A 25,520-nucleotide genomic window follows, 5' to 3' on the forward strand; every position below is an offset into this window, starting at 1 on the left:
ACCAGGCACAATCTGCTTTGCAGAGTCGGGGTCCCAGTTCAGCACAGAGCAAGGGGGGCGGGGAAGAGCTTATTTTCCAATTCCCATTTGGATGTGGACAAAATTGCACTGTTCCCAATAGTGCTCTGTACCCATCAAACTTGGTACTTTGTGGAGGTGAGTGGAAGATCAACGTCCCTGGTTTGAAGAGGGGGAACTAGGGCAGAGAGGGCCCAGCCTTTTGCAGCCGGGCAGAGAGAGAGAGCTGGGAATGGACCCTAGGAGTCCTGATTCCCAGTCCTGTTGGCTCTAACCACTAGATCTGCTCCCACAGCCAGTAAAGGAACCCAGGAGTCCTCATTTGCAGACTTGTCCCTTATTAGCTAGGCTGCAGCAGGCCCAGAATGGCGAAATCTAGCGTCTCCTGGCTACTGTCATCTTCAGCTGCAGTCTCTGTGTGTCTCTTTTGTGTATGTTGCATTGAGTGAGAGCAGCTAGGTTGGTTGGCTTGCAAACACAGTGGGTCTTCCCCATGGGTGTGTTCGCCACGTGGCTCTTCCTTTTGAATGACTGAGTTATTTCCAATGGCTTGGCTGTTGCTGCAGTGCTCTTAAATCCGAATGTATGTGTGAGAGAGCACGAGCACCTGGCTTGGGGTGTGTGTGTATGAGTGAGCTGTGCACATGGGGTGCTCTGGGTGTGTGAGACACTGTGTGGTAACCTCTCCCCTCTATTTCCCAAATGTGAGCCTCTTGGCTCACCTCTGTGGACACTCGCAATGCGCTTGGGCAAGGAGTACTGACTTCGTTTGAGGAAGTCCCTGCCCCACCCCGCCCTGGAACACCCCATGTGACTCAGGAGGAAACCACAGCTTGTGACAAGCTGCACCATTGGGTGTCCCTGGCTCTTGCCACATGCCTGCCCAGCTACACCCCTCCTCAGCTCCCTGTGTCCTGGGCTTCCTAGCTAGGCCCTTGCCCTGGGAAGGGGGACAGTCTCCTTCCAGGGTCCTGCTCAGCAGATGCATTGAAGCAGCACTTCAGTAGCTGTGGGGGGTGGAGGGGAAGGGCCCTGGGCACAGCCTGGTCTCTGTGACTGCAGCCAAGATCTGCGCCCTTCCCCAACTCCCGCACTCCAGATCTCCATGTGCTGCCCATGTCTCTGCTCCCTTCGCCCACTCCGCACTTCCCCGCCACCCCGTCTGTGTGCTCACTTGTCCCACCCTGCCTGCTCCCACGTACCTCAGCGTCCTGCGGGGCAGAAGCCATGTCTTGGCAGCCTGTGCACGAAGTTGGCCACGCTCAGGATGCTATGCGCTCAATGGATTGGATCCATTTGGCTTTGCAGAGGACCCTGGCAGGTAGCCAACCCGCTTCCAGGTGCTCCCTTCCAGGGGTCTGAGTGTGGGGGCTCAGCATCCCTGCCATCGGGGTCACCCCGCCTCCGGGCTACTGATTAAAGGAGGTACCAGCTATTGTCTGCCTAAGGGCTTTGGGCCATAGCACATCCCTCTGGGGTCAGGGCCACCCTTGGACTGGGGGATCCTACGAAGAAAAGGCTGAGGGATGGGGGGCTTTTATTGCTCTTGCTTGCTGTGATCTGGGAGCCCCCTTGACTCATCCCATTCCCCACGCAGCCATCAGGGCCCCCGTTCCTCTTGTGCTCCCTGCATGTGGGGTGAACGCACCCGTGGCCTGCCTGGTGTAGGGGGTTATTGCATTGAGGGCAGTACTTGGGGGCTGTCGAGGGCACCCTGGAACGTAGGAGCAGGCGCTGCAGAGGGACTGAGGGAGATGTGCTCCTCTGTGCCGGCTGACCAGATGGCTGTGACAAGGTGCGTTTGCAGTATACGTTTCCTTGGTACCTCTGCATGGTGATCATCAGCAGCAGGAGATCTGGGAGTTGGGACTCCTGGGTTCTATTTCCAGCTCCGTGAGGAAAGTGGGGTCTGCTGGTTGGGGTGAGGGGGTTGGGAGTCAAGACTCCTGGGTCCCACTCTTGACTCTGCCACTAATTCCTTGGCCAAATCACTCTGCCTCTCTGTGCCTCTGTTTCTCCGCCCATAAACTGAAGGGGCGTGACACTTTTGCAAAGCCATTTAAGATGTATAGATGCAAAGCGTCCTAGAAAGCCATGGTGTGTGTTCTGTCTCTGTTCAGTGAATGCACTAACTGATCCATCCAGCTTCTCCTAGGTGTGCGTGTGTGCGTGTGTGTGTGTGTGATGCAGCACATCAGCGTGGGACCAGTCGGTGCAGCTGCAGGGACTCTCCCTCAGTGTGTTTCTGTAGCACCCGGCATGGCGAGGCCCAACCTGCTTGGCCAGTAGGCGCTCGTGCTGTAGAGCTGTTCCACAACGACCTCCGCTGTCTGGCTGCCCCTCCCGTCGAGCCTCAGCAGCGTGCACAAGGCCCAGCACCTGCAGCTCCGCGTTGAGAGATGCAGCAGTGGGAGAACCTGGGAGGAGCTGCTCTGCTCGGGAGACATGGGGTCACCTAGCGTCATTTGTTTTCCACGGATGGTATTTAAGACAAGTCCTGACACGGTTAGTTTCCTAATCTGCTAAACCTGCTAAGGGCAGGGGGTGGGTGTGCATGCACCACTTCCGTCCTGTCCTCTCACCACCTGGACTAGTAGCTCTTCTGCTTTCTAAATCCCGCAGCTCCCAAGCCTTGAAACGCAGCCCCTTCCCCAGCCCCTCTACTTGTGAGTTGGGGACACAAATCTAGCCTAAAGCAAGGCCAAGGGTCTGTCGAGCAGTCCCACGGGGGCATAGGCGCCGACTCTGTGGGTGCTCCGGGGGCTGGAAAAATGGTGGGTGCTTTGCACCCACCGGCAGCCAAGCTCCCCGCCCAGTCCGCCTCCTCCCCTGAGTGCGCCTTGTACCCGCTTTTTCCCCCTAGCTCCCAGCGCTTGCCCCTCGAAACAGCTGTTTTGCGCGGCTGGGGGGAGGGGGGAGAATGCTGCACGCCAGGGGAAGAGGCGGGGCAGGGATTTGGGGAAGGAGTCCAATAGGGGCAGGGAGTGGGCGGAGTTGGGGCGGGGACTTTGGGGAAGGGGTTGGAATGGGGGGCTGGGTAGTGGCGGGGAAAGGATGGAGTCGGGGCGGCGGGGCGCAAGCACCCACTGGTGCCGGGGAAAGTTGGCGCCTATGCGTGGGGGTGAAGGGTGCTAGCAACACAAGACCATTCATGTTCCTTCCTGTGAAAGACTTCAACTCAATCAGTTTAGCTTATGTCTCTGGGATCCCTTGCTCAAATGAGCCCAAATTTGGACCACTAACCCAGTCCCAGAAAGCAGAGGAGTTTTCAAGAAGATGTGAGACAGCATGTGGATTTTAGAGCACTAGGAAAACCTGGTTGTTGAACAGTAACTTAGGCTATGGGCTGGTCCACACTAACCCCCCACTTCGAACTAAGATACGCAACTTCAGCTACGTTATTCACGTAGCTGAAGTCGAACTATCTTCATTTGAACTTACCGCGGGTCCACATGTGGCAGGCAGGCTCCCCCATCGACTCCGCGTACTCCTCTCGCCGAGCAGGAGTACTGGCGTCGACGGCGAGCACGTCCAGGATCGATTTATCGCGTCTAGAAAAAAAATAAATCGATCCCAGAAGATGGATTGCTTACCGCCGGACCCGGAGGTAAGTATAGACGTACCCTATGTGTACGCTTACAACACTACAGCACTGCAGCTGCCCCAGAGAAACCCTCCCATCACTGTAGTCAATCCATTTTCCCGAGAGGTGGTGGCTAGGTTGCATGAAAAATTCTTCTGTTGGCCTAGCACTGTCTATATGGGGGCTTAAATTGGCTTAACTATGTCACTCGGGGGTGGTGGTGGTGGTGGATTTTTCATACCCCTGAGCCATGTCACTGGGTTGACCTAATTTTCTTGTATAAACCAGCCCCAGTCTCAAACTTATATATAGCAGAGCTGCCTCTTTGCTGTAATCAAAGAGAAGGTTGAGAGGCGACTTGATCACAGTCTATAGACACCAACATCAGGAGAAGGTTTCTGCTCTTGAAGTGAGCAGACAAAGGGAGAATCCGCTCCAAAGGCTGGAAGCTGAAACTGGAGTAATTCAGACTAGAAATAAAGTGCTGCATTTTAAGTGAGGGGAATTGATCTTTGGAACAGCTAACCCAGGGGATTCTACATCACGAGCAGTCTGTAACTCAAGGTTGGGTGCCTCTTTTTTTATAAACAGGTTCTAGCTCAGCCAGAAGTTATGGGGTGGATGCTGAAATTGCTGGACGAGGTTCTCTGACCTGTGAGGCAGGAAGCCAGACTAAATGATCCCTCTTGGCCTTATGCTCTGTGACTGTCTGTTATTGATCAAGCCCAAGATATCCACTTCTTAAAAATACCTTCCAAATTCATGTTCTGAACAAACCGATGAGCTCATTAGAGAGAGAGACTTCTACCCGTAGAAGAGCCAAAGAATTCCGCTAACCTCAGCAAAACCAACCAACCATGTTAATAGATAGTAGGCACACGCTGGGCCCAGTTCTCTGCTGGGGTGAACTGGTAGAGCATTACGCTAGCAGCGAGTTTGCCCCGGTTACACAGCAAACCAGGAGTGCGTTGGAGAAGGGTTGTTGAGTGTATGTAATGCACGAGGGGTGGGAACAAATGGTGCGATACTATATAGTCTCTGTGTATTGTTGCCTCTCCTCTAACACCAGATATTGGGGCCTTGCAGATCAGCTCCCTACGGAGGGGAAATCTGTGATGCCGAGGCTGGGTATATTCGAAAGGTCACTTGTTTTATTTATACACGTATGCCAGTCCTGGAACGGGGTCGTCAAACAGCACACAGAGCAGTCCCTTCTCCCAGGAACCTCAGCGGAGAGCCAGTGCTTAGTTCTCAGGGAGCAAATCTGTGTCAAGAATTGGCTCCCATCAGGGCTCAGGCACAGAGCAAACTGCTTCTGCAACCTTGTCTAAGGAAAATCTATCGCAGCATGTCTTCCCGAGGTGGAACACTTGCTCACACACCAAGAAAAGAATTTGGGCGGCTGTAACAGCGCTACCTGCTGTAACAATAGGTATGAAATATCACCCATATAGTGATTGTGTGGTGGTCTAATTTGCAAATTTAATCTCCTTTTGGGGCATGCCTCAGGGTTGCTTATCAACTCAGCCCTAAAACCTGGATTAAAGGGTGTTTGTGTATTTTATAACTCTATGTGCAAGTCCTAACAGAAAGATTAATGTGCATTGTGATCTCTACAAAGTGTTTTCTTCAGATCCTTCTCTGAGGGGGGGACATCTGACTTAGTTTGGGCTCCACAGCGACTTTTCTCTCTGGAGGGTGGAAGCCAGTGTGTGTTGAGTTGCCTTTTCTTTTAAAAAAAAAAAAAAATCACAAGTCTAGCGTCTCCAAGTTCAGCACTCAGCCCATCTCTTGGCCCCAACACAAGGAGCCAAGTCCAGCATGTTCAAGGTTGTTTACTAGCCTGGCTTGAATCTGCATTGCTTTGCCTGATTGACCGCCTAATGCCTCGACTTTGAGGTCATCATGGAGGTGATGGAATGGGGAGAGCGTTGCTCCAATACTTTGAGATCCTCCAACACCAGATTTAAGGGGAGTGTTTTATCATTGATGTATCATGTGGCAAAGACCCATCAGTCCAGGATTGTCTGTTGCCCACCAGATTCTCAAGAGCCGCCCTTTGTCCCATCTCGTAGGTGCAGGTTTGCTCACTTGGGCCAGAATTTTCACAAGAGTCTCCGCTTCCATTTAGGCACAAGGGACCGGGGTCATCCCAAGAGCTCAGCATTTCAGGAGCATGTTAATTAACCTTGCCCTTGTTTTTTGGTTCCTAAATGGGAGCTGCGACTCTTGAATGCCTGGGCCCTTCTGCTCATCTGTAGACTGTCTGGCCCTTTGGTACCTAAACGCTGTGCGAATGATTGCAGGTGGTAAACTTCCACCCAGCCATTTGCAAATTGTGGTGATGGGGCAGGGGAAGAAGAGTTGTGGTTGAAAGTGAATCCCTTCTTGGCTTTTTTTAAATGAGCTGGAGTTGCATGAAACGCTGTGGGCATCTGTGTGATTTGTGTTCTAGGCCATGAATTAGCGGAACACTTAGGTCCGTGTGTTGGATTGAGTCCAAATTGAGCACCTGCTTAACTTTAAGCACATGCTTCATCGTGTGCCAAGGTTGGGGCCTGATTTGACCGTCGCAGTTAGAGGATGGAACCCTTTCTGAGGCTGCCTTCTCCTTCAGGTCCTGACCGATCCTACAGAACGCTGTCCTCCCCATCCTCCCCAGTCTGTTCTACAGTTGCTTAAATTTCTTATCTTGGGCAAATGACACTTAAGTGGGGTGGGGGTATGATGCGTGTTCAAATACAATTGCAGCATGAAGCTCCACTGATTGCTGCAGGGTGTGCCTGCTTCTGTACTCATTTGGGTTGGGCTGGTTTTTTTTAAATTTTGGATTAATCCCACTAATTACGGCAGTGCCCAAGGGCCAACCTGAGCGTGAGATGGAGCCAGAATTTACCAATGTACATTGCCAAAGAACCACAGTAATACCTCAGCAGCTCCCCCGTCCTCCAGCACCTCCCGCCCACCAGCAGCCCCACCAATTAGCACCTCCCCCTCCCTCCCCCGGCCTCCTGCCCAGTGCAATCAGATGTTTTGCATGCGCAGGCTCTGGGGAAGGGGCAGGAGCCTTGGGGGCAGGGGTGGAGTGGGAGCAGAGCAGGGTGTTGAGGAGTGAACGCTCCCAGGCACGTTGGAAAGTTAGAGCTTGGCTACACTCGCGGATTCACAGCGCTGTGAAGTGCTCCACCTCTCCGAGGGGAATAGCGGGCAGCGCTGCAACGCTGATTACACTGGTGCTTTACAGCGCTGCACTCGCTGCGCTCGGGGGGGGTGTTTTTTCACACCCCTGAGTGCAGCAAGTGCAGCGCTGTGAATTGCCAGTGTAGCCGAGGCCTTAGTGTCTGTAGCTCCAGCCCTGGAGTCAGCACCTATGCAAGGAACTGCACATTAACCTCTGAAGAGCCGTGTGGCTCCGGAGCCACAGGTTGGCCACTCCTGGCTTACGGTCTAAATAGATCAGACAGGCACAGGTTGAGGGAAGGGGCATCCCCCACTAAGGCTGCCAACACTGTATTTCAAAAATAAGGGGCCGTTTTCTTAGCACCCCCGCCTCACCCCTCCTCTCGGTATCATCAATAATAATAATAGGAGTACTAAGCAGTACTTACCTATGTTTGCCTGGGGTGTTTCTTGCTGCTTTTTGCAGCACTTAGCCAGCCACCAACCAGCAGCTTTGTTCCTCTGCTGGAGACATTGGCAGTGACTGCGAGTGGGGAGGCTACGCCCGGGGAGTACTGACTTCCCCCTCCCCCTCCACAGAGTCCCTTCCTGACCCGGGCCCTTCAGTGCAGTTCCAGGGCATGCCGCCCCGTCCACTTGCCCTGCCAGACAGATCCCGCGCAGGGAAAGCAGATGGGGCTGCACTCAAGGGCTGGAGTCAGCAGGGGGCAAGTACTCATGGGTGCACCTTTCCATTCCCCTCCCAACCTTGGCCTGGCCTTTGACTGCGCCCTGCCTGCTTTCCCTGCCCAGCAGCACTGAAGGACCCGGGCCGGAGGGGAATGGAAAGAGGCACCCATGAGTACTGGCCACCTGCTGTTGAAATACTAGGGTGTCCTGATTGAGTACTGGACAGGCAATTTTCTATGTAAATAAGGGACATCTCGCTTGTAATTTGGGGACCGTTGGTGAGCCCTTCCCTCCCCACCCCCCCACGATAACACCGCCTGAGTGTGTATGCATGGAGGCATGCCCTGCAGTGATCGCTCTTTTCTCTTGCCCAGCTGCTGAGGACAGATCCATTCTGAATAGCCCTATTGAGCACTGACCCTGGCCGCGCTGGGGATTCATTTAGCCCATGTGCGTTCTCCATATGTTGCTTGCACAGCTCTGATAGAGGCCTGGGCAGGGCTGTTGTGGCTGCTTTCCAAGCCCGCTCTCCCTTCCCCAGCGCTGTTACCAGCTGCACCATGTACCTTGGATGCCCTGGACCTGATTCGTGATGGTGAACCGCTGGGAGATCTCTGGTTGGGCTGCAGGCCAGGGCTTTTGGTGCATTTGTGCAGTGGAAATGAGCTCCTCTCCCCTCCCTCCCCCCTTTCCCATTCCTTCCCAGAAAAAGCCCATCCGTGTTGGCAGCGTGAAAGCCGGGATCGCTGCCCTGGTTTGCCGCTCTGCTTTTGATCTCTGCAGCGTGAGTACAGCAGCGCAGCGGCTTGGCGGGCTCCCATCTGATTGTTGTAGGGGCTCGAGGCGTGACTGAAGCGATGGGGCGAAGGACTGAGGGGCGTGTGCAAGCCGGGCAGGCTTCTTGCTCTCTGTGCAGGGAGTACTCGACCTGGGGCCTGGATTTTCAGAGGGGCAAAGTCTGCAGCTGTCCTGGGCTTGCTGTTGCTCAGCGCCCCTAGGAGCCAGGCTCTCCCCACACACACCCCAGGACCATCTGGGGCTCTGTATATATCAGCTGTTGTGGGCTCCGGCTGCAGAGAAAAGGAACAACGCAGGTTCCCCATCCACTGCAGCCCGTTCCAGTTCTCGGATGCCAGGGCGGCCCAGCCCCCGTTGCAAGCCCCCTTGCCTCTAGCACTGGAGAAGCATCCTGTCATGGAGTGGTCCCGACAGTCCTTTCCAGCCTTAGTCGCAGCCCACAGCCACCCCGGTGGTCTTGACCACGCCATGCTCTATTATATTTGTTTCTAGTCAGCGCCAGGTTCCCCACTTGTCTGCTGCAGCAGCCAGTCCTGCCTACTGCTGCCTTCCGTCAGGCTCCCCGCTCCCCCCAGCACTTCCTGCCTGTTTCCTTAGATAGCCCTAGCTGCTGGGGCGCTTCCCCCTCACATAGCCCTCAGCTGCAGCTCTGCTCAGTTAATTGGCACCCTCTATCAGCTCCCTGCCTTCCTTCCAGTTAGGTTCTAGTTAAGAGACTGGTGGGGATTTGAATTAGCCCCTGACTCAGCACACTCTGTCACACCTCCCCTGTGACTGCCATCTCCCAGGTCTCTGTGTGTGTGTGTGTGGGGGGGGGGGTGCTCAGGTAACAAGGAGGCTCCCGGAGGTGGCGGTGGGGATGGGGAGAGCCTTGCCTTGTCGCTGCTGCTCTGTAGGGCTGGACAGCCCACGCTGCAATGCTGCCACCGTCCCAACCCAACTGACAGATGGTGGCAGCACCCAGCTTCCTGTCCCTGGCTCAGCTGTGCTCAGGAATCCTCCCCTTCGCCCTACTTTGCAGCCTTATTGCTTGCCCTCTGCAACAATTTTAAGGGGTCCCAATCCTCCTGGTTGCCAGGCTGCCTTTGCTCCCACTGACTGGCAGGAGCAGAGGATGCCCTGCACCTGCCAGGGGACATGCAGCCATTTGGGGGATTGGGCAATAAGGTGCCCAAATGCACCCTGGGTGGGCCTCTGTGCCCAACTCTCCCCTGAACCCAATCCACGCAGTCCCTAGAATGGCAGGGTGAACACAGAGCTCATCAGCCGGAGAGGATCTCTGTGGCTGTATGCCCAGGTAGAGACCCACTGCTGTAATCAAGGGGACCCTGCAAAGAAGGGAAAGTCAGGTTAAAATTAACCAAGAGGGAGTGGGGTCTAAAGGTTGGAGCAGGGGACTGGGCATCAAGACTCCTGGGTCCTCATCCCATTTGTGTCACTGGCTCACTCTGTGGCCTTGCAGCGGGTCACTTACCCTCTTTGTGCAGGGCTTCCCCGACTGTACCCTTCTCTGCCCTTTGGAAAACAGAGGGTCAGATGCTTAGCTAGGGTAAATGGGCGTGTTCTCACTGACCTTCCCGTCTCCTTAGTACCTGAGCACCTCATGCTGTTTAGTGTATTTATCCTGTCATCCCCCTGTGGCCGGGGGAGTGCTGTTATCCTGTACACGTGGGGAAACCAAGGCACAGAGCGGTTGAGTGACTGTGCCAAGGTCACATAGGGAGTGTGGAAGAGCAGGGAGTTGATTCCGACTCTCCCAAGTACTAGACTAGTGCCCTTCCTCTCCATGCTGCAATGGCTTACCCCAGCTGTGCCTCTGCCCCATAGATCACCGAGGGCCAAGAGGGCTCTGAGTTCTGTGCCTGCAGGGGATGTGGCATGTAGAACCTGACAGTAGGGGCTGTGTCATTGGTTTCCGAGGGCTGGGAACTTGGTGTGAGGCCATGCCCATGCCCGGAATGCTGTCTCCTCTGGGACGTTTGCATCAACAGATTGCAACGCTGCTGCCGCGGTGGCTATTCTAGTTCCCTGGGCGCAGTACGTCAGACCAAGTGCCTGCCTCGAGAGAGAGCTCACGGGCTGCCCCAGAGAGAGCGTGCGGTAAAGACTGTAGCTAGTGCCACGTTGGGGGGGGGGTATGAGCACTTTCTGGACACCTGGCAGCTCCCGGCCTCCAGCAGTGTGCGCTCTGAACTGCCTGTTGCACAGGATGGGATAGAAGGATCTGTAGGAGGAAATGGGAGCAGGGTATGACCCCTGTTAAAGATCATGCATCCCACACTGCTTCTCTGGGGTGGGACTCCGGATGCCTGGGTTCTATTCACAGCTCTGCCACTGACCTGTTGATGACCTTGGCAAGTCACTGCCCCGTCTCTGCCTCAGTTTCCCCTTCCATTTCCTAATTAGGTTCCACCTGCTCAGTCTCTTTAGACTGCAAGCTCCTTGGGGTGGGGACCGTGTCTCGCTCTGTGTCTGTGCCGTGCCCAGCACAACGGGGCCCTGATCTTAGTTTGGGTCCCAGAGTACTACTGTAATACACATAATACCTGTCGCCACCTGCTCTGGGTTGGGCTATTGGCTGCCGTTGCGCGTTGGGATGGTGTGGTTGATGGTGCGTTTGCTGGTTGGTTGAGCACATTGTGGTGGTGTTTGTGCCGGGGGCTGTGTGTTGGATCTGCAGTTGTTGTGCTATTGAGCAAGTTTTAATGCGGATCAGCACCCAGGTTTCCCTTTAATGATGTGAGACGCCACTTGATGGGGCAACAACTCTAATCAGTGTTGGGGTAGTGGAGGGGGGCTGGTTATTCGGCACCTGAATCATCCATTTGGTTGGGGTTTTCCCTTTTATTTTTTTGTATCATTATTCAGATGGGTGGGTGCCAGTGGTGGGGAGACGGGATTGGGGGTCTGATGGGAGAGGCCAGTGGCTGGGTGTCCAGGGAGTAGGGGGATGGTATGGGATAGGGAGGAAATGACAGGGTAGGGCAGAATACAGGGGCTCAGGTCTGTGTTTGGGATTATAAGGGGATGGAGGGAGATGGGTGGATGAGGGGGGAGGGATAGCTCAGTGGTTTGAGCATTGGCCTGCTAAACCCAGGGTTATGAGTTCAATCCTTGCAGGGGGGCACTTAAGGATCTGGGGCAAAAATCAGTACTTGGTCCTGCTATTGAAGGCAGGGCTGGACTCAATGACCTTTCAAGGTCCCTTCCAGTTCTACAAGGTAGGTATATCTCAATAGATGTAGCAATAACCTGTGTGAGGGGATGGAAAGAGAGTAGAGGAGGAGTGTGATGGGCAGGTTAGGGGTAGGGCAGGGAGATGGAGAGAGAACCAGGAAGTGAAACTGGCCGGCCCAGCTGTTGGTGTCTGGGCTGTCAGTGGTGCAGGGGGAGTGAAAACCCCAGCCCCCTGCGCTCTATAGATTCGATCTCAGTCCTCTCCAGGGTCGATGATATTTTTAAACCGGCTTTGATTGAGGCGCGGGGCCGGCCACAGCTCTTGGCAGTGCTGGGAGCTGCCATGCCGAGGCTGGTGGCGCGACTCCAGATTTACCCTGGAGTTTAGCCCTGATAAAATCCATCCTTGTGTGCGTGCGTGAAGAGGCTGTTTGATGGTTCCGAGCGAATCTGTCCACCCCGCTAACACAGGGGTAATGCTCAGTGCTCCGTGGACGCTGCCCACGCTCACAGTAGCAAGCGCCATGGTTCACAGTGGTGCATTCGTGGCAGGATTCCTTCTCTCGTGCCGCGAGGAGCGGTAAGTGCTTAGGAAATGGTTCACTGGTGCTCCAATGCCCCATGCGCTCTGCTCCCTCCCCCACTGGGCTGCACCAGGCTGCAGAGCGTGACTGGTTCCTCTTGAACAGGCGGACCCTGTGGCCGTAGCCCCGCTCTGTCCGTTTGCCTGGGTTCTGTCTCACCCACACCTCAGCCAAGCCTTTTTGGGGGGCATTCTGGCAGGTGAGGCAACTTGTTGCAGGGAGGGTCCCCCTTGCTTGAGTCTGCCCCCAGCACGAGGGACTGCGTGTTGATGGGGTGGCCGAGCCAGTCTGTCCAGTGGCCCAGGCAGGCTGCCACGTAGCAAAGTCAGTCTCAGGTGCACACCAGACTCTGGTGAGTTGACTCCAGGCAGAGCCAGGTGAATATTGGCCTTTTTGGTTACCCGCTTTCTGCGCTGGGCAGGTCCTTTGCTTCTCAGCGTCTGTCTGGACAAGAGAACTGACCAGGAGAAGGGCCTGGGCTGCCCAAGGCCAGGAGCAGGGAATGGGGTGAGTGACTGGCTTGTCCTTGCATTCTGCCGTCCCAGCACCAAGATGTAGCCACCTCTGGGGAGAGGAGCAGCTGTTAAGCTACACCCCTAGTGTCCTATTCCTCTGAGGGGCTCAAAGGACTTTGAATGTAGTCCCTTCCATATTTCCCATGTGGCAAGTGTTAGTACTGTTCCACAGGCACAGAAGCAGGGAGCAACCTCCCTAGGGTCTGTTAGAAGTGGGAATAAAACCTCAAAGCATCCCTTTACGCTCAGGCCCAGCTATGGGACAGATGAGGTGATTGGAGATCCAAGGTTTACTGGACGGCATTAGGTTAGCTGACCCGCAAAGAGCCACTGAACAGCCCCCCCCTCCCCCTCCCCGTCCAGGCCCGCAATATAATCAGAACGCAAGTCAGCTGGCCACGCCATCTCTCTGCAAAGTTGGCTCCAATCTACCCATGCCTGCAGCCCTCCCCCTCCTGGTGCTATTGAATAGCTAGTAGTTAACATGGGTCTGGGAACGTCTGCTCCTTGCTTCAGGGAGCCCTACAAATGCGGCAGGAGCGAAGGCGGGTGGAAAATCCTGTACCTCCTCCCTGACCCCCAGCAAACCCATGCTGGGAGTCTTGCTTGAGATGATCAAGTCAACTGGACACTAGATATGCTCCAGACTAATGGGGTCTGGTGCCTGAATCCCACAGTTAGGAGAAACTCCATAAAAGCTCAATCATAGCAGTGTTGGGCTGGAAGGGACCTCAAGGGGTCACCTAGTCCAGCCCCCTGCGCTGACCCTGGACCAAGTAAACCTAGACTATCCGTGAGAGGTGTTTGTCCAACCTGCTCTTAAAACCCTCCAGTGACGGGGATTCCACAACCTCCCTTGGACGCCTATGCCAGAGCAGAACTAAACTTAGTCATAAAGTTTTTCCTAATATCTCCCCTAAATCTCCCTTGCTGCAGAGTAAGACCATTACTTCTTGTCCTATGCCCAGTGGACAAGGAAAACATTTGATCTCCATCCTTTGTAACAGCCCTTAACATATTTGAAGACGGTTATCAGGTTCCTTCCCCCCCTACCCCGTCCAAATCCCCGGTCTCCTTTTCTCAAAACTAAACATGGCCAGGTTTTTACCTTTCCTCTTAGGTCAGGTTTTCTAACCCTTTGATCATTTTTGTTGCTCTCTGGCTTCTCTCCAATATGTCCACATCTGTCCTAAAGTGTGGCACCCAGAACTGGATGCAGTACTCCAGCTGAGGCGTTACCAGTGCTGAATGTAGCCGGACAGTTACCTCCCGTGTCTCACAAACGCCACTCCTGTTAGCACGCCTCAGAACGATACTAGCCTTTTTCGCAACTGCGTCACATTGCTGGCTCTTACTCAATTTGTGATTCGCTATAACCCCCAAATCCTTTGCAGCAGTGCTACCACCCACTTAATCCCTACTTTGTAGTTGTGCAACTGATTTGATTTTTTTTTTCCTTAAGTGAAGTACTTTGCACTTCTCTTTATTGAATTTCATCTGGTTGATTTCAGGCCAATTTGTCGAGGTCATTTTGAATTCTAATTCCGTCCTCCAAAGTGCCAGCAACTCCTCCCAGCTCAGTGTCATCTGGAGCCTTTATGAGCATACCCTCCAGTCCATTATCCCCGTCATTAATGAAAATATTGGATAGTTCTGGCCCCAGGACTGACTCCTGCATGACCCCACTAACTCTGTCCCCCTCCCTCCCCCGCCAGTTTGATCGCTAACCGTTGATAACTATCTTTGAGTGTGGTCTTTCTACCAGCTGTGCACCCACCTTCCTCTAGACCACGTTTCCCTAGTGTGCAATTGATAATGCCACGTGGGACTGTGAGAAGCTTTACTAAAATCAAGATCTACCACATCTACTGCTTCACGCCATCCACTAGGCCAGTTATCCTGTCAAAGATGAAAATTAGTTTTGTTTGGCATGATTTGTTCTTGACTATTGCTTATCACCCTGTTACCGTCCAGGTGCTTACAAATTGATTGTTCAGTAATTTGTTCCAGTATCTTTCCAGGTATTGAAGTCAGGCTTACTCGTCTATATTTCTCTGGGTCCTTTGTTCCCCTTTTCAAGACAGGTACTGTACTACGTTTGCCCTTCTCCGGTCCTCTCGGACCTCACCCCTCCTCCATGAGTTCTGGAAGATCATTGCTAACAGTTCCGAGATTGCTTCAGCTAGTTCCTTAAGTACCCTAGGGTGAATTTCATCAGGCCCTGCTGACTTGAATACTTGACTAACTTAGCTAAATATTCTTTAACCTGTTCTGTCCCTCTTTTGGCTTGTGTTCCCTCCCCCTTGTGAATATTGTGCTGAGTATCTGGTCACCATTAAGCTTTTTACTGCTCCATGCTCCCTGTTAAGCTCTAGAGTTTTACAACAGCCACAGAGCTTGGGACCCTGCCTGGGCGCAGAGTGAGAGACGGTCCCCGCTCTGATGAGCTCGCAGTCCGAATAGCCAAGGCAAAGGCGGGGAGGGAAAGCAGAGGCATACGGGGCAGTGACCTGTCCAAGGGCAGTGGCAGAGCTGGCAATAGAACCCAAGTGCCCTGCCCATGCAAGAAGGGGGAAGGTGGATCTTGTGTTTCTCCAGCACGGATGAAGGGCAGCCATCTCTGGGGTGGAGCACAGTGCCAGATTGCACAGCGTGTTATGCAGCCGCGTGGGGGAGGAGAGTTGTTTGGTGGGTTTCAGCCTTGTTTTGTACAAGCTGCTCACACCGAGATGAGCCTCGATCCAGACACTGGGGCAGCCTCCTCTCTTTGGCTTCACTGCCAGGGAGCGGGCTGGACTGGAATCTGACATTGCTCTGCTTGCACTGAGCTGCTGTCCGAGTGGGAGGGCAGTAGCCCCGTCCCTGGGAGCCAGCCCCATGGCTGATCTGGAGGATCTTCCGCTGCACATGCTGGGGCTGGGGGGCAGCAGAGAGCCAACCTGACAGTCAGCACTGACAGCCCTCTTACCAACACCCTACTTCCAGCTTGAGTCTTGGCCATGCCTGGCTGGTCGTACACCACCAGCCTCTCTGCCGCCCAGGCACTCTCTTCCAGGCTCTGCCAGTCCTGTCTTCGCCTTGCCGGTGAACAGGAGATGCACCCCAGTCCAAGAGGCCCTTTTGAATCGTTCCCCTGGGATGTCCAGACCCTGATGCTCACAGAAATCCCAGCTCCTCTGCCCCCACGGGAGCAGTGTGCCCTAGTTTATCATAAACCACTCTGCGCTTGTGAGCACTTTTAATAAAACCAAAGCCGGTTTATCAGAGAGAGAATAGAGATTTAACTAGAAACAAGAGCGAGTGGTGGAAAGAAAAGGTTGCAGTACAAAACAAAATGCAAAGCTGGGTCAGCACTTATCAATAGTTCCCTTTCCTAGCTAATAAACTCGGGTTCCCCCCAATGTTCAGCCTGTTGCAGAAGAACCAGGATCCAAACGTTCGTGAAAACACCCCTGCTCCCCAAGGGGTTTCTTCCATGCCTAGATCTAAAGAACCCTTCCATCCTCTGACACTGAAACAGTTTTTTGTTCCTGTTCACAGCCTGGCCGAGCCCAGGTCTTGTTGCAATGCTCCTTTTTCACCTTTAAGAGGTTTTGATTGTATGGTACAAGGCTAGACAATGGAGCCTTGCATTGCATCACTGGCTAAATAGAGGAGGAGTGACAACTCCCTCCTGCCTGCGTGGGCCGTCACAGAGACCTATATCCTGGTGACTGATTTTTTTACTGCAAGTTCGTAAAGCATACTGTCAGTAGAAATACATTAGTCTTTGCTAGTACCCGTACAATTGTGAATCTTGACAAATTACGAGCTTTCTTTAGACACTTAAAGCAGGGGTGGGCAAACTACAGACCCGTGGGCTGGATCCGGCCCACCAACCGTTTTAATCCAGTCCTTAAGCTCCCGCTGAGGAGTGGGCTCTGGTCCTTACCCTGCTCCGGCACGCCAGCTGGGGGGCAGGATTGGGGGCCTCTCCATGCGGCTCATGGAAGCAGCAGCATGGCTCTGCTCTGCACACTGCCCCCGCCCCAAGTGCTGCCCCTGCAGCTCCCATTGGCTGGGAACCGCAGCCAATGGGAGCTGCAGGGGTGGTGCCTGAGGACAGGGCAGCATGCAGAGCCGCCTGGCTACACCTCTGGATAGGAGCCGGAGAAGGGACAGTCTGCTGCTTCTGGGAGCTGCTTAAGGTAAGCGCTGCCTGGAGCCTGTGCCCCAACCCCCTGCCCCAGCCCTGATTCCCCCTTCTGCTCTCCGAACCCCTCAATCCCAGCCCGGAGCACCCTCCTACACCCCAAACTCCTCATCCCCAGCTGGAGGCCTCACTTCCCCCTCAGTCCCCAGCCTAGAGCCCCCTCCCACACCCTGAACTCCTCATTTCTGGCCCCAACCCAATTTTGTGAGTATTCATGGCCCACCGTACAATTTCTATTCCCAGAAGTGGCCCTCGGGCCAAAAAGTTTGCCCGCCCCTGCCTTACAGCTTACTCTTGATGGATAAAAATCCTGTAAGACATGTTTGGTGTAGTGAGTTTGTCAGGTCTGAGGTGAGAGTTGTTCGCAAAGAACCAGGGACCCTTTGCCAAGGAGCCTGTGTGTCTCAGCTGGGTGCTGCAGTCATCCTGGGAAAGCCACCATCACTTGCTCAGCCTCCCCTATTCTGAGCCCCAGGCAGAATGTAACCGGATCTCCCAGGTGTGGCCGGAATGGGCCGGGGGGGGGGGGGGGCTAGTAGCTGGAACTCTGCATGGAGGTGAGCGAAGGCTAGATGCAGAGCTGGGTGCGTTTGTGCTGTTAGCGCCTGCTACTGATGCTGTTTATTTGTACTGTGGTAGCACCTAGGGTCGCCATTCGGGACCCCCTGGCGCTAGGTGCTGTACAGACAGAATAAAAAGCCAGTCCCAGCCCCGAAGGACATACACATCTATACTTAGAGAGCATCTTGACTTGAACGTGGCATGTGACCTGCTGTACATCTGTCCCAACCCAGACCCTTTGCAGCCTCTATAGACCCCATGGTGCTTTTCAACCCTGGAGCCTTCACGTTTGGCTTCCCTGGATTTCCCCTGCGATTTCAGTCACATACAAGGTTCTTTCCTTGCTAAACTGCCGTGCGGTGTTTAAACAGCTGCAGCATTCCGTCCTCCTGTGCCAGCTCCGTTCTCACCACTTCCCTGTGTGTCCTTAGCACTGTAGGGCTTACGGTGATTCTCCTGCTCTGGGACAGGAGGGGGCCTGTGCTGTGATGAACGGTGGGATCCCGGGGCTGCGAGGGTTGGAGCAGCCGTGATAAGTCATGTGTGTCCATGCTGCTTCCTTGTAGCTGGGTGCTGCGAATCCGACGGTGGAGGCGGGGGCCTTGGCCACTGTTGCCCAGGGGCATGGATAGGAGGAGCATGAATGAGTCACTCCATTTGTCTCTCTCTCACTGCAGGATGTTCCAGACGTTATACAATTACTTTTGGTGGGACCGGCTCTGGTTGCCGGTGAACCTGACATGGTCGGACCTGGAAGACAAGGATGGGCGGATCTATGCCAAGGCTTCAGACCTCTACATCACCATCCCCTTAGCCTTCCTCTTCCTCATCGTCAGGCACCTCTTCGAAATGTAAGTACCGAGGGGAGGCCAGGTCAGCATCCATTCCTGCAGCCTGGCTGGAGCCAGCTTCAAGGAGCTCCCCCTGGTGGACAGTGAGGGAATATCCAGCCCCTAGAGGAAGCTTAGTCTTTAACGCCAGACAGTTGAGGGCAGATTTTCATAACACTGGGTGCACCTTAGGCGCGTCTGCAAACCCAGATCTTGTTAAGGTGCCTGAGCGGTCTAGAAAATCTGGCCCCAGTTCAAATCCCCACATCCCACTCCCTTCCCAGAGCCAGGAATCCTGATTCCTTGCCCTCCTGCTCTAACCACTAGACCCCACTCCTTCTCAGAGCAGGGGTTAGATCCCAGGAGTTCTGACTTCCAGCCCCCTACTCTAACCCACTAGACCCCACTCCCCATCCAGAGCTGTGAACAGAACCCAGGAGTCCTGAATCCCCCAGTCCAGTGTGTGGGTCAGGGGTGCCTTCTAGGCTCTGTGGACGCTGGCTCAAATCCTGATTGGGTGGGATGGGACAAATGAAGGGGGAGAATCTCCTTATTTCACGTGGGCTGTGTCTACACTGCACTTCTGTCGGGCAGGAGTGTGAAAAAACTCGCTGACCGACAAACGTTTTACCGATGAAAAGCGCCGGTGTGGATAGCGCTTTGTCGGTAGGAGACGCTCTCCCACCAACCAAGCTACTGCCCCTCATTGGAGGTGGTTTTATTTTGCACTGCATACCTTGCAAGGGTACAGCTGTAGCGGCACAGCTAAGGTACACAGTATAGACATCGTCTTACACACGCTGTCCCTCCCTTCAAATACTAAAAAGTCATAAACCCAGACTGCATAAAACAGCAGGCAACGGACTGCAGGCTGCGACCTGCACTGACCTCTGAGGGAATGAGAGCGAGCTTGGCAGAGGGTCTCTAACCTCCTAGCTTCTAGGAATACGGAGCATGTGGCGTATATTTATATGCCCCCGTCCCAGGCAGCACGGCACAGACGCTCGCATTGTGCACTCCGGCCCCCGATCCCGAGTATCTCAGCAATGCTGGGGGCTGAGGCACTAAAGAGCAGTTTGTTGTATAAACCACCGTCGCGGTGACAAACGGAGACGGGAGAACAGAGCTGGCTTTGTTGGTGGATTGGGCACAGGCCCAGTGGGTGGGCAGAGCTCCATCGGGAGCTGTCAGCCCGTGTTGTGCGTGTGCCCTGGGTGCTCTATGCCTGTGAGCATCTTGCTGTGATCGCAGCTGGATGGGAGGAGCAGCGTGAAACTGGGGGAGGAAGGGGGCTGGGTTTCTGTGGGGATGTCTCCCCACATGTTGTCAGCAAACCACCTTGGATGCCCAACCCCTGTGGGGTGAAAGCAGGGGCCTTGGACTGGGAAGTAGGGGGCGGGAGATGTTTCTTTTCTATGTAGCAAAGGGAAGATTCACTTTCCCAGCCCTTGACTTTTTCTTTCTTTCTATCTTTTCTCACCTGTTTTCTTTTTTCCTCTCCCCTCTGTTAGACATACTCAGTCTTTCTCTTTGCTTTCATATCATTCACTTCTCTCTCCCTGAGCCTTTCTTCTCTTCCCTTCCCTCAATTCATTTTTCTTTCGCTCGGTCTCCCCAGCCATCATTTCAGATCCCTCACTCTGATTTTTAATCCTTTACTTCCCCTGCAACTGTCAGTCACCTCCATTCTGGCAGGTCTTCTGATCAAAACACCCACATTGGTGACTCTTTGCTCCAACTGCTGGGAGTCAGGACTCCTGGGTTCCGTCCCCAGCTCTGGGAGAGGAGTGGGCTTAGAGATGGGGAGGCTGGGAGACAGGATTCCTGGATTCTGTTCTCACCAACTGTATGACGCGGGAGTGAGTCCAGTCCCTTCTCCAGGTCTCAGTTTCTCCATCTGTAAAATGGGAAGGATGTTAAGATTCCTCCCGGGCCATCTATGGCGCATAGCTGCACCCCTTTGGCCCAAGTAGGTTTGCTCTGTCATGTGGATTTGACTGCCCCCTAATGGCCACTGCCCAGCAGAATTCTTGTCAGTGACTTTACATGCGGCTTTGGAGTTCTGACTGATTGAGGGAGTTGATTGTCCATATGGATTTGTTATGGTAGGGCCTACAGGCTGAGCAGTAACGGGTGTGTCTTTGCCAGAAGCTGCACAAATGTAGGGTGAGACGGTTCCTGCCCTGAAGAGTTATAACCTAATAATTAGGCGTATTATGGTAGCACCTAACAGCCCCATGGTGCCAGGTGCTGCACACACTAATAATTCCTCCTAACTCTTCCGTGGCACTTTCCATCAGTAGATGGCAAAGCGCTGTACTCTAGAGAGCCGTGTCCTCCTCCCCCTTGCACAGATGGGGGAAAGCATCAGTGCTGTCCCTTTTCCAGACTGTGGCCCCAGGTTATAACTACGCCGGATCGCCACAAAGGGAAGGGCTTCCATGTTCTAAAGCATTATTCTAACCACGTGTTTTGTGCCTGTGCTCCCCATTCCTCTCCCCCTCCCCTTCACTCCACCCCCAGATATGTGGCTACCCCACTAGCCGGGCTTTTGAACGTCAAGGAGAAGATCCGATTAAAAGCCACCCCAAATCCCGTGCTAGAAAAATTCTACGCTTCATCCACAAAACACCCCAAGCAGGTACAGTGCATGCTACTGGCGGGGGGAGGGGGAGAGCTGTATTGCCTGCAGCCTGCGACAAGCGTGGCGCTGGGATTGCACCGGGGTGCTGCGGGCGAGGCATCCCGGGCTGCCCTCTCCCACCTCTGGGAGCTGATCTGTATGGGGCTAGCCGGGCGCCTGGGGCGTTAATATGACGGTATTAAATGAATCTGGCTCTGTGTGTTGGAAGAAACCAGGAGGCGAGTTGAGGAGCTAAGTGGCTGCATTTAGGGCTCGGGGGCGCTTTTGCATGTGGCTTTAGTGATGCAGGGGCTAAAGCACTGGTCTTTCCCCCCGGTGGGGTGGGGGGGGTCCATTCCTGATCATTACAGGCGCTCTGCCTCATCCCCCAGTAGGTCGCTGGCCAGAGTGGCAGCCTCTGCCCGGGGGTTCCCAGAGCTGGCGTAGCAGGGAGGAGGTACAAGGCAGGGTTGAGGGGCATTGGCACAGCTGCTGGGGCAGAGGGGGAGCCCCGGGCTGGATTAGCAGGGGGGATGCGGGTTGGGATGAATGGGCCTAAGGCTGGGATAGCAGGGGGCTGCCGGGTGGGAGTGAGGGGCACCGGCAGAGCTGGGGGTGTGAGGAGTTGGGATAGCAGGGGATGGGGGTCAGGAATGAGGGGCCCAGGCAGAGCTCTGTGGGGGGCAGACCCAGAGCTGGGCTAGCCAGGGTGGTACTGGTTAGGATTGAGGGGCCCCGGCAGAGCGGTGTGTGCGAGGATAACGGGCTGCGGGTCAGGATTGCGGAGGAGCTGGGACCCTGCACTTGTCTGGTTCAGCCCAGGTGCTTTCAGCGTCTCACTCTCTCCGGCACCAGCGCCCCCCAGCCCTTGTGGCCACTGGCTCTGAGAGCTCAAAACAAACCCCTGGGCCTGCAGCTCCCAGCCTGTCCCTGGGCCTGGCTGTGCAGCAACAGCGGGTGTGGCTGCAGCGGGTGTAGACAGACCCGATCTAGCTAGCTCAGGAGTAGCGAAGCTGCAGCAGCACCAGCTCTGGGCCCCTGGAGAGTTGGTCACGGGCTAGATGCCCCCACCTGGCGCCTATGGCCAGTACCTGAGCTCATGAGACCAAAGCGAGCCACCATTGCACAGCACTGATTGCCAGGCAGACACCCTCTGCCTCCCCCGGCACAAGAGGCTCCTGACTCCCACTGACCCCCCTGTCGTCTGGTCCTGGGGCCCAGCCAGCCCCTGGGTCGCCCTGGTAACCGCCCCCGGGTCTCTCCCCTCCCAGGGCGACATCGAGATGCTCTCCAAGAAGAGCGGCTGCGCGGTCCGGCAGGTGGAGCGCTGGTTCCGACGCAGGCGCAACCAGGACAGGCCCAGCTTGCTCAAGAAGTTCCGGGAGGCCAGGTAAGGGCCTGGTGCCGCTCGCCCAGCCGTGCAACGGCGACCCTGTCGCCCCCTGGTGTCTGCAGCGCCCCTTGCAGCCCATCTCCATTTGAACTTGGGACCTCCTTGCGCTCTCTGCCGAGCTGGGCACCGTGGGGCGGGCCTGGGGCTCTCACGGTAATGAGACCTGGCAGGGGTTGGCAGGTGGGTGGTTCTCCAGTGGTGGTGAAGGGAGCGTCTCTGGGCTCTGAGCGCTGGAACGGCGGTGGAGGGGGCCCCGGGATTCCATTTGGGGTGATCCCCTTAAGCCCATAGTGCCCTGTTGCCCCCGTGCGCTGCATCAGAACTGACTGGGCTGAGCAGGCAGGTTTGGTGGGGGGGGGGGGGGTGCATGGGAGCGGAGGAGCCTATTCCCTCCCCAGCCCAGGCCGGTGCCCGCTGTGAGCGCTGCTCCTAAGCCCAGCTAGGCTCCGAGCACGGCTCCAGCTTCAAGGCAAAAGGCAAGAGGGTGACAGGATTGCGGGGACTCTTAAAGCCTAGCGGCTGCCAGGCTAGCTTCCCCCCGCTTTCTCACAGGGCATAGGACAAGGCTCCGTCCCTGCTAGATCACGAGATAGGCACAGAAAGGGTCCCCGGTGACCCAGACGGGCACTTCAACCCTGTGTCCCCTGGGCCGGCTCCCTCTGGAGCTCCCAGCGTCTGGGGCTCCCTACCTGCCCTTCCCATGACGTGTTCTCTCTCCCCTTCACCCCGCCCCGTGCTCCTCTGTTGAGAACCATCTGCTTCCTTTTTCCAGTTGGCGATTCACCTTTTACCTTATTGCTTTCATTGCTGGCATGGCCGTCATAGTGGATGTAAGTAAAATCTGCCATTTCAACCCCTTCCCGGTCTCTCGGCCCGTCCTGGCCACGCTGCCCCGCTCATCCCTGCCCTGTCTCCCCCCTCCCGCTTTTCCTCACAGAAGCCCTGGTTCTACGACTTGAAGGAAGTGTGGAAAGGGTACCCGATCCAGGTGAGTCCAGCGCGCGCCTGCTGTCGGGTTAGCGCCCCAGGACAGAGCCGGCGGTTTCTCTCCTTCAGCTCCGCAAGCGGGGAGAGTTTCGGCTCGGCTCAGCCTCCAGCATAGCTGCCTGGGCAGCCAATGAAACACAGCACGGGCTCCCTGCTTCATTGGGACGCACGGCCATTGGTGCCCGTGCTCCGAAGTCAGGATGGTTACCTGGCAACTACTCGGTGGTTAACATCTCCTTGGAGGGGGTTCTGAGGAATTGCTGGGATACGTGGTCTGTGGCCACCTAGGAAATCCAGGGTGATGTCAAGGCTCCGATCCTCCTGCTTCCAAAGTTCAGGTCTACAGGAGAATCCCCATTCGTTCTGTGCAGCATTGGGCTTATGGCACACAGCAGTGCCATTCTGATCCCATCCAGCAGAGGGCGCGCGCACATGCTTCAGCAGAGCATTGTTCCGCTGAGCTCTCTGGTCCCGTTTGCCTTGCAGACCACGCTGCCGTCGCAGTACTGGTACTACATGATCGAGCTGTCGTTCTACTGGTCCCTGCTCTTCAGCATCGCCTCCGACGTGAAGCGCAAGGTAGGCTGTCTCCCGCGTGCCTGGCTGTGCAGGGGGGATGGATGGAGATCCGTGTGCGTCCCCAGTCCCGGGCTGCCGCCGAATGAGGAAGATCTGGCGGCTCTGGGCTGGCCCTGCCGCCCCTGCCGGGGTCTGGAGAGAATCCCCTGTGCCCTGATCAGTTCTAGGCCTCCAGGACATGGGCGGGGAGGTCTGCTGGGGTCAGAGGGCTTCTGCTTGGGTCTGCCTCCATTAGCTCCATAGGGCGAGCAGTGGCCCCCAAGCCAGCCCTGGTACTAGGAATGTGGCCCTCCCCCCACAACATGGGTGTAGTTGCTTGGTGATCCCCAGGCAGCCCCTAAGCCCCCCTTTGGGATATCGCAGTGGGGGCACATCTGCCTTCCTCCCAGAGAGGATTCTGTGTCCAGGGCTGGGGGTGTCTGGACAGGGAGGGTCTGGTGTGTTTGGGGAGGGGTAGGTGGTTTGGCAGGGCCTGATGTATCTGGGGCAGGAGGGGCTGGGCTAGGGTCTGACCCCTCCTCTTGTTTGTTGGGGGGTTAACCCCTTCCTTTCCCCTCCCTTCTCTTCCTGGCAGGACTTCAAAGAGCAGATTATCCACCACGTGGCCACCATCATCCTGATCAGCTTTTCCTGGTTCGCCAACTACATCCGGGCGGGGACGCTGATCATGGCCCTGCACGATTCTTGCGACTACCTGCTGGAGGTGAGTGCAACCCCCCCACCCGGTCCCTGCGGTTCTTCCCCATGGCTGATGCACCACACGACCACAATGCCAGTGAGAGCAGAACCCCTGGCGCCCCTGCAAAGCCAGTGGGACTCACTCCCATGGGGTGGGGGGGCTGCCCCACTGAGCCTGGCACAGAACCCAGGAGTCCGGAGACCCAGGGTTGTGAGTTCAGTCCTTGAGGGGCCATTTAGGGAACTGGGGTAAAAAAAAAAAAAAAATCTGTCTGGGGATTGGCCCTGCTTTGAGCAGGGCGTTGGACTAGATACCTCCTGAGGCCCCTTCCAACCTGGATATTCTATGATTCTTCCCTGGTCTACTTGGACTCTAAGCTCCTTGGGGCAGGGGACAGCGTCTCACTCTGTGTCTGGGCAGCACCTGGCACACCGGGACCTCTGGGTGCTGCAGCAATACACCTAATGTGAAATGGATGACTGTGACGTCCGTCATCGGGAGCTGGGGGCTGCTCTCCAGACGCAAGCCCTACCTGAAAACCAAACCATGCAGCTGCTGTTAGCAGCGCTGCTCTATCTTAGTGCTTAGAGATTCCAGCTAAGGGCAGGACCCTGTTGTGCGAGACCCGGCCCCTTCCCCAAGGAGCTCCCGGTCGAGACTGACGATGGTGGGAGACAGGCAGGATTTGACAAGTGGGAGAGCCCCCGAGAGACGCAATGACTCATCCGAGTCTCCCGAGGCCCACGCTCTGCCCCCAGCTCACGTCTCCCACGCCTCAGAGGCACTACAGCTTACTGTGACCTTGGCCTCTCGCCCTCAGTCTGCCAAGATGTTTAACTACGCCGGCTGGAAGAACACCTGCAACAACATCTTCATCGTGTTCGCCGCCGTCTTCATTGTCACGCGCCTCATCATCCTGCCCTTCTGGTGAGCAAGCGCCCCAGCCTCTGACCGTGGCCTACTGCTACTCCTAGGCCTGGGACAGCATTGCAGGTGGTGGGGCGGGAAAAGCTGGCTGTTGGAGGATGATCCAGGAGTTTCATCTACGTGGCAGAGCTGGGAATAGAACCCAGAGCTCCTGAGTGCCAGTCTGGCCCTCTAGCCACGAGGCCACGCTGCCAATTTTGCTTCTGAGCGGCGTGAGCCAGGAGG

General features: G+C 55.6%; 1 protein-coding gene across 2 annotated transcripts in view; it reads left to right on the forward strand.

Moving 5' to 3' along the window:
- The window catches only part of CERS2 (ceramide synthase 2), a 48,531-nt gene that overhangs the window by 20,569 nt on the left and 2,442 nt on the right, over positions 1 to 25,520 (forward strand). For both annotated transcript variants that reach the window (XM_034756762.1, XM_034756763.1), the window contains exons 2-9: positions 17,955 to 18,128; positions 20,631 to 20,748; positions 22,002 to 22,120; positions 22,896 to 22,953; positions 23,061 to 23,111; positions 23,597 to 23,689; positions 24,264 to 24,392; positions 25,189 to 25,295. In XM_034756762.1, coding sequence (XP_034612653.1) covers positions 17,956 to 18,128; positions 20,631 to 20,748; positions 22,002 to 22,120; positions 22,896 to 22,953; positions 23,061 to 23,111; positions 23,597 to 23,689; positions 24,264 to 24,392; positions 25,189 to 25,295 — 848 coding nt within the window. In that variant the 5' untranslated portion in view covers position 17,955. The remainder of the gene's footprint in view (positions 1 to 17,954; positions 18,129 to 20,630; positions 20,749 to 22,001; positions 22,121 to 22,895; positions 22,954 to 23,060; positions 23,112 to 23,596; positions 23,690 to 24,263; positions 24,393 to 25,188; positions 25,296 to 25,520) is intronic.

The sequence above is a fragment of the Trachemys scripta genome, chromosome 24 (genome assembly GCF_013100865.1).
Source record: "Trachemys scripta elegans isolate TJP31775 chromosome 24, CAS_Tse_1.0, whole genome shotgun sequence".
Taxonomy (NCBI): Eukaryota; Metazoa; Chordata; order Testudines; family Emydidae; genus Trachemys; species Trachemys scripta.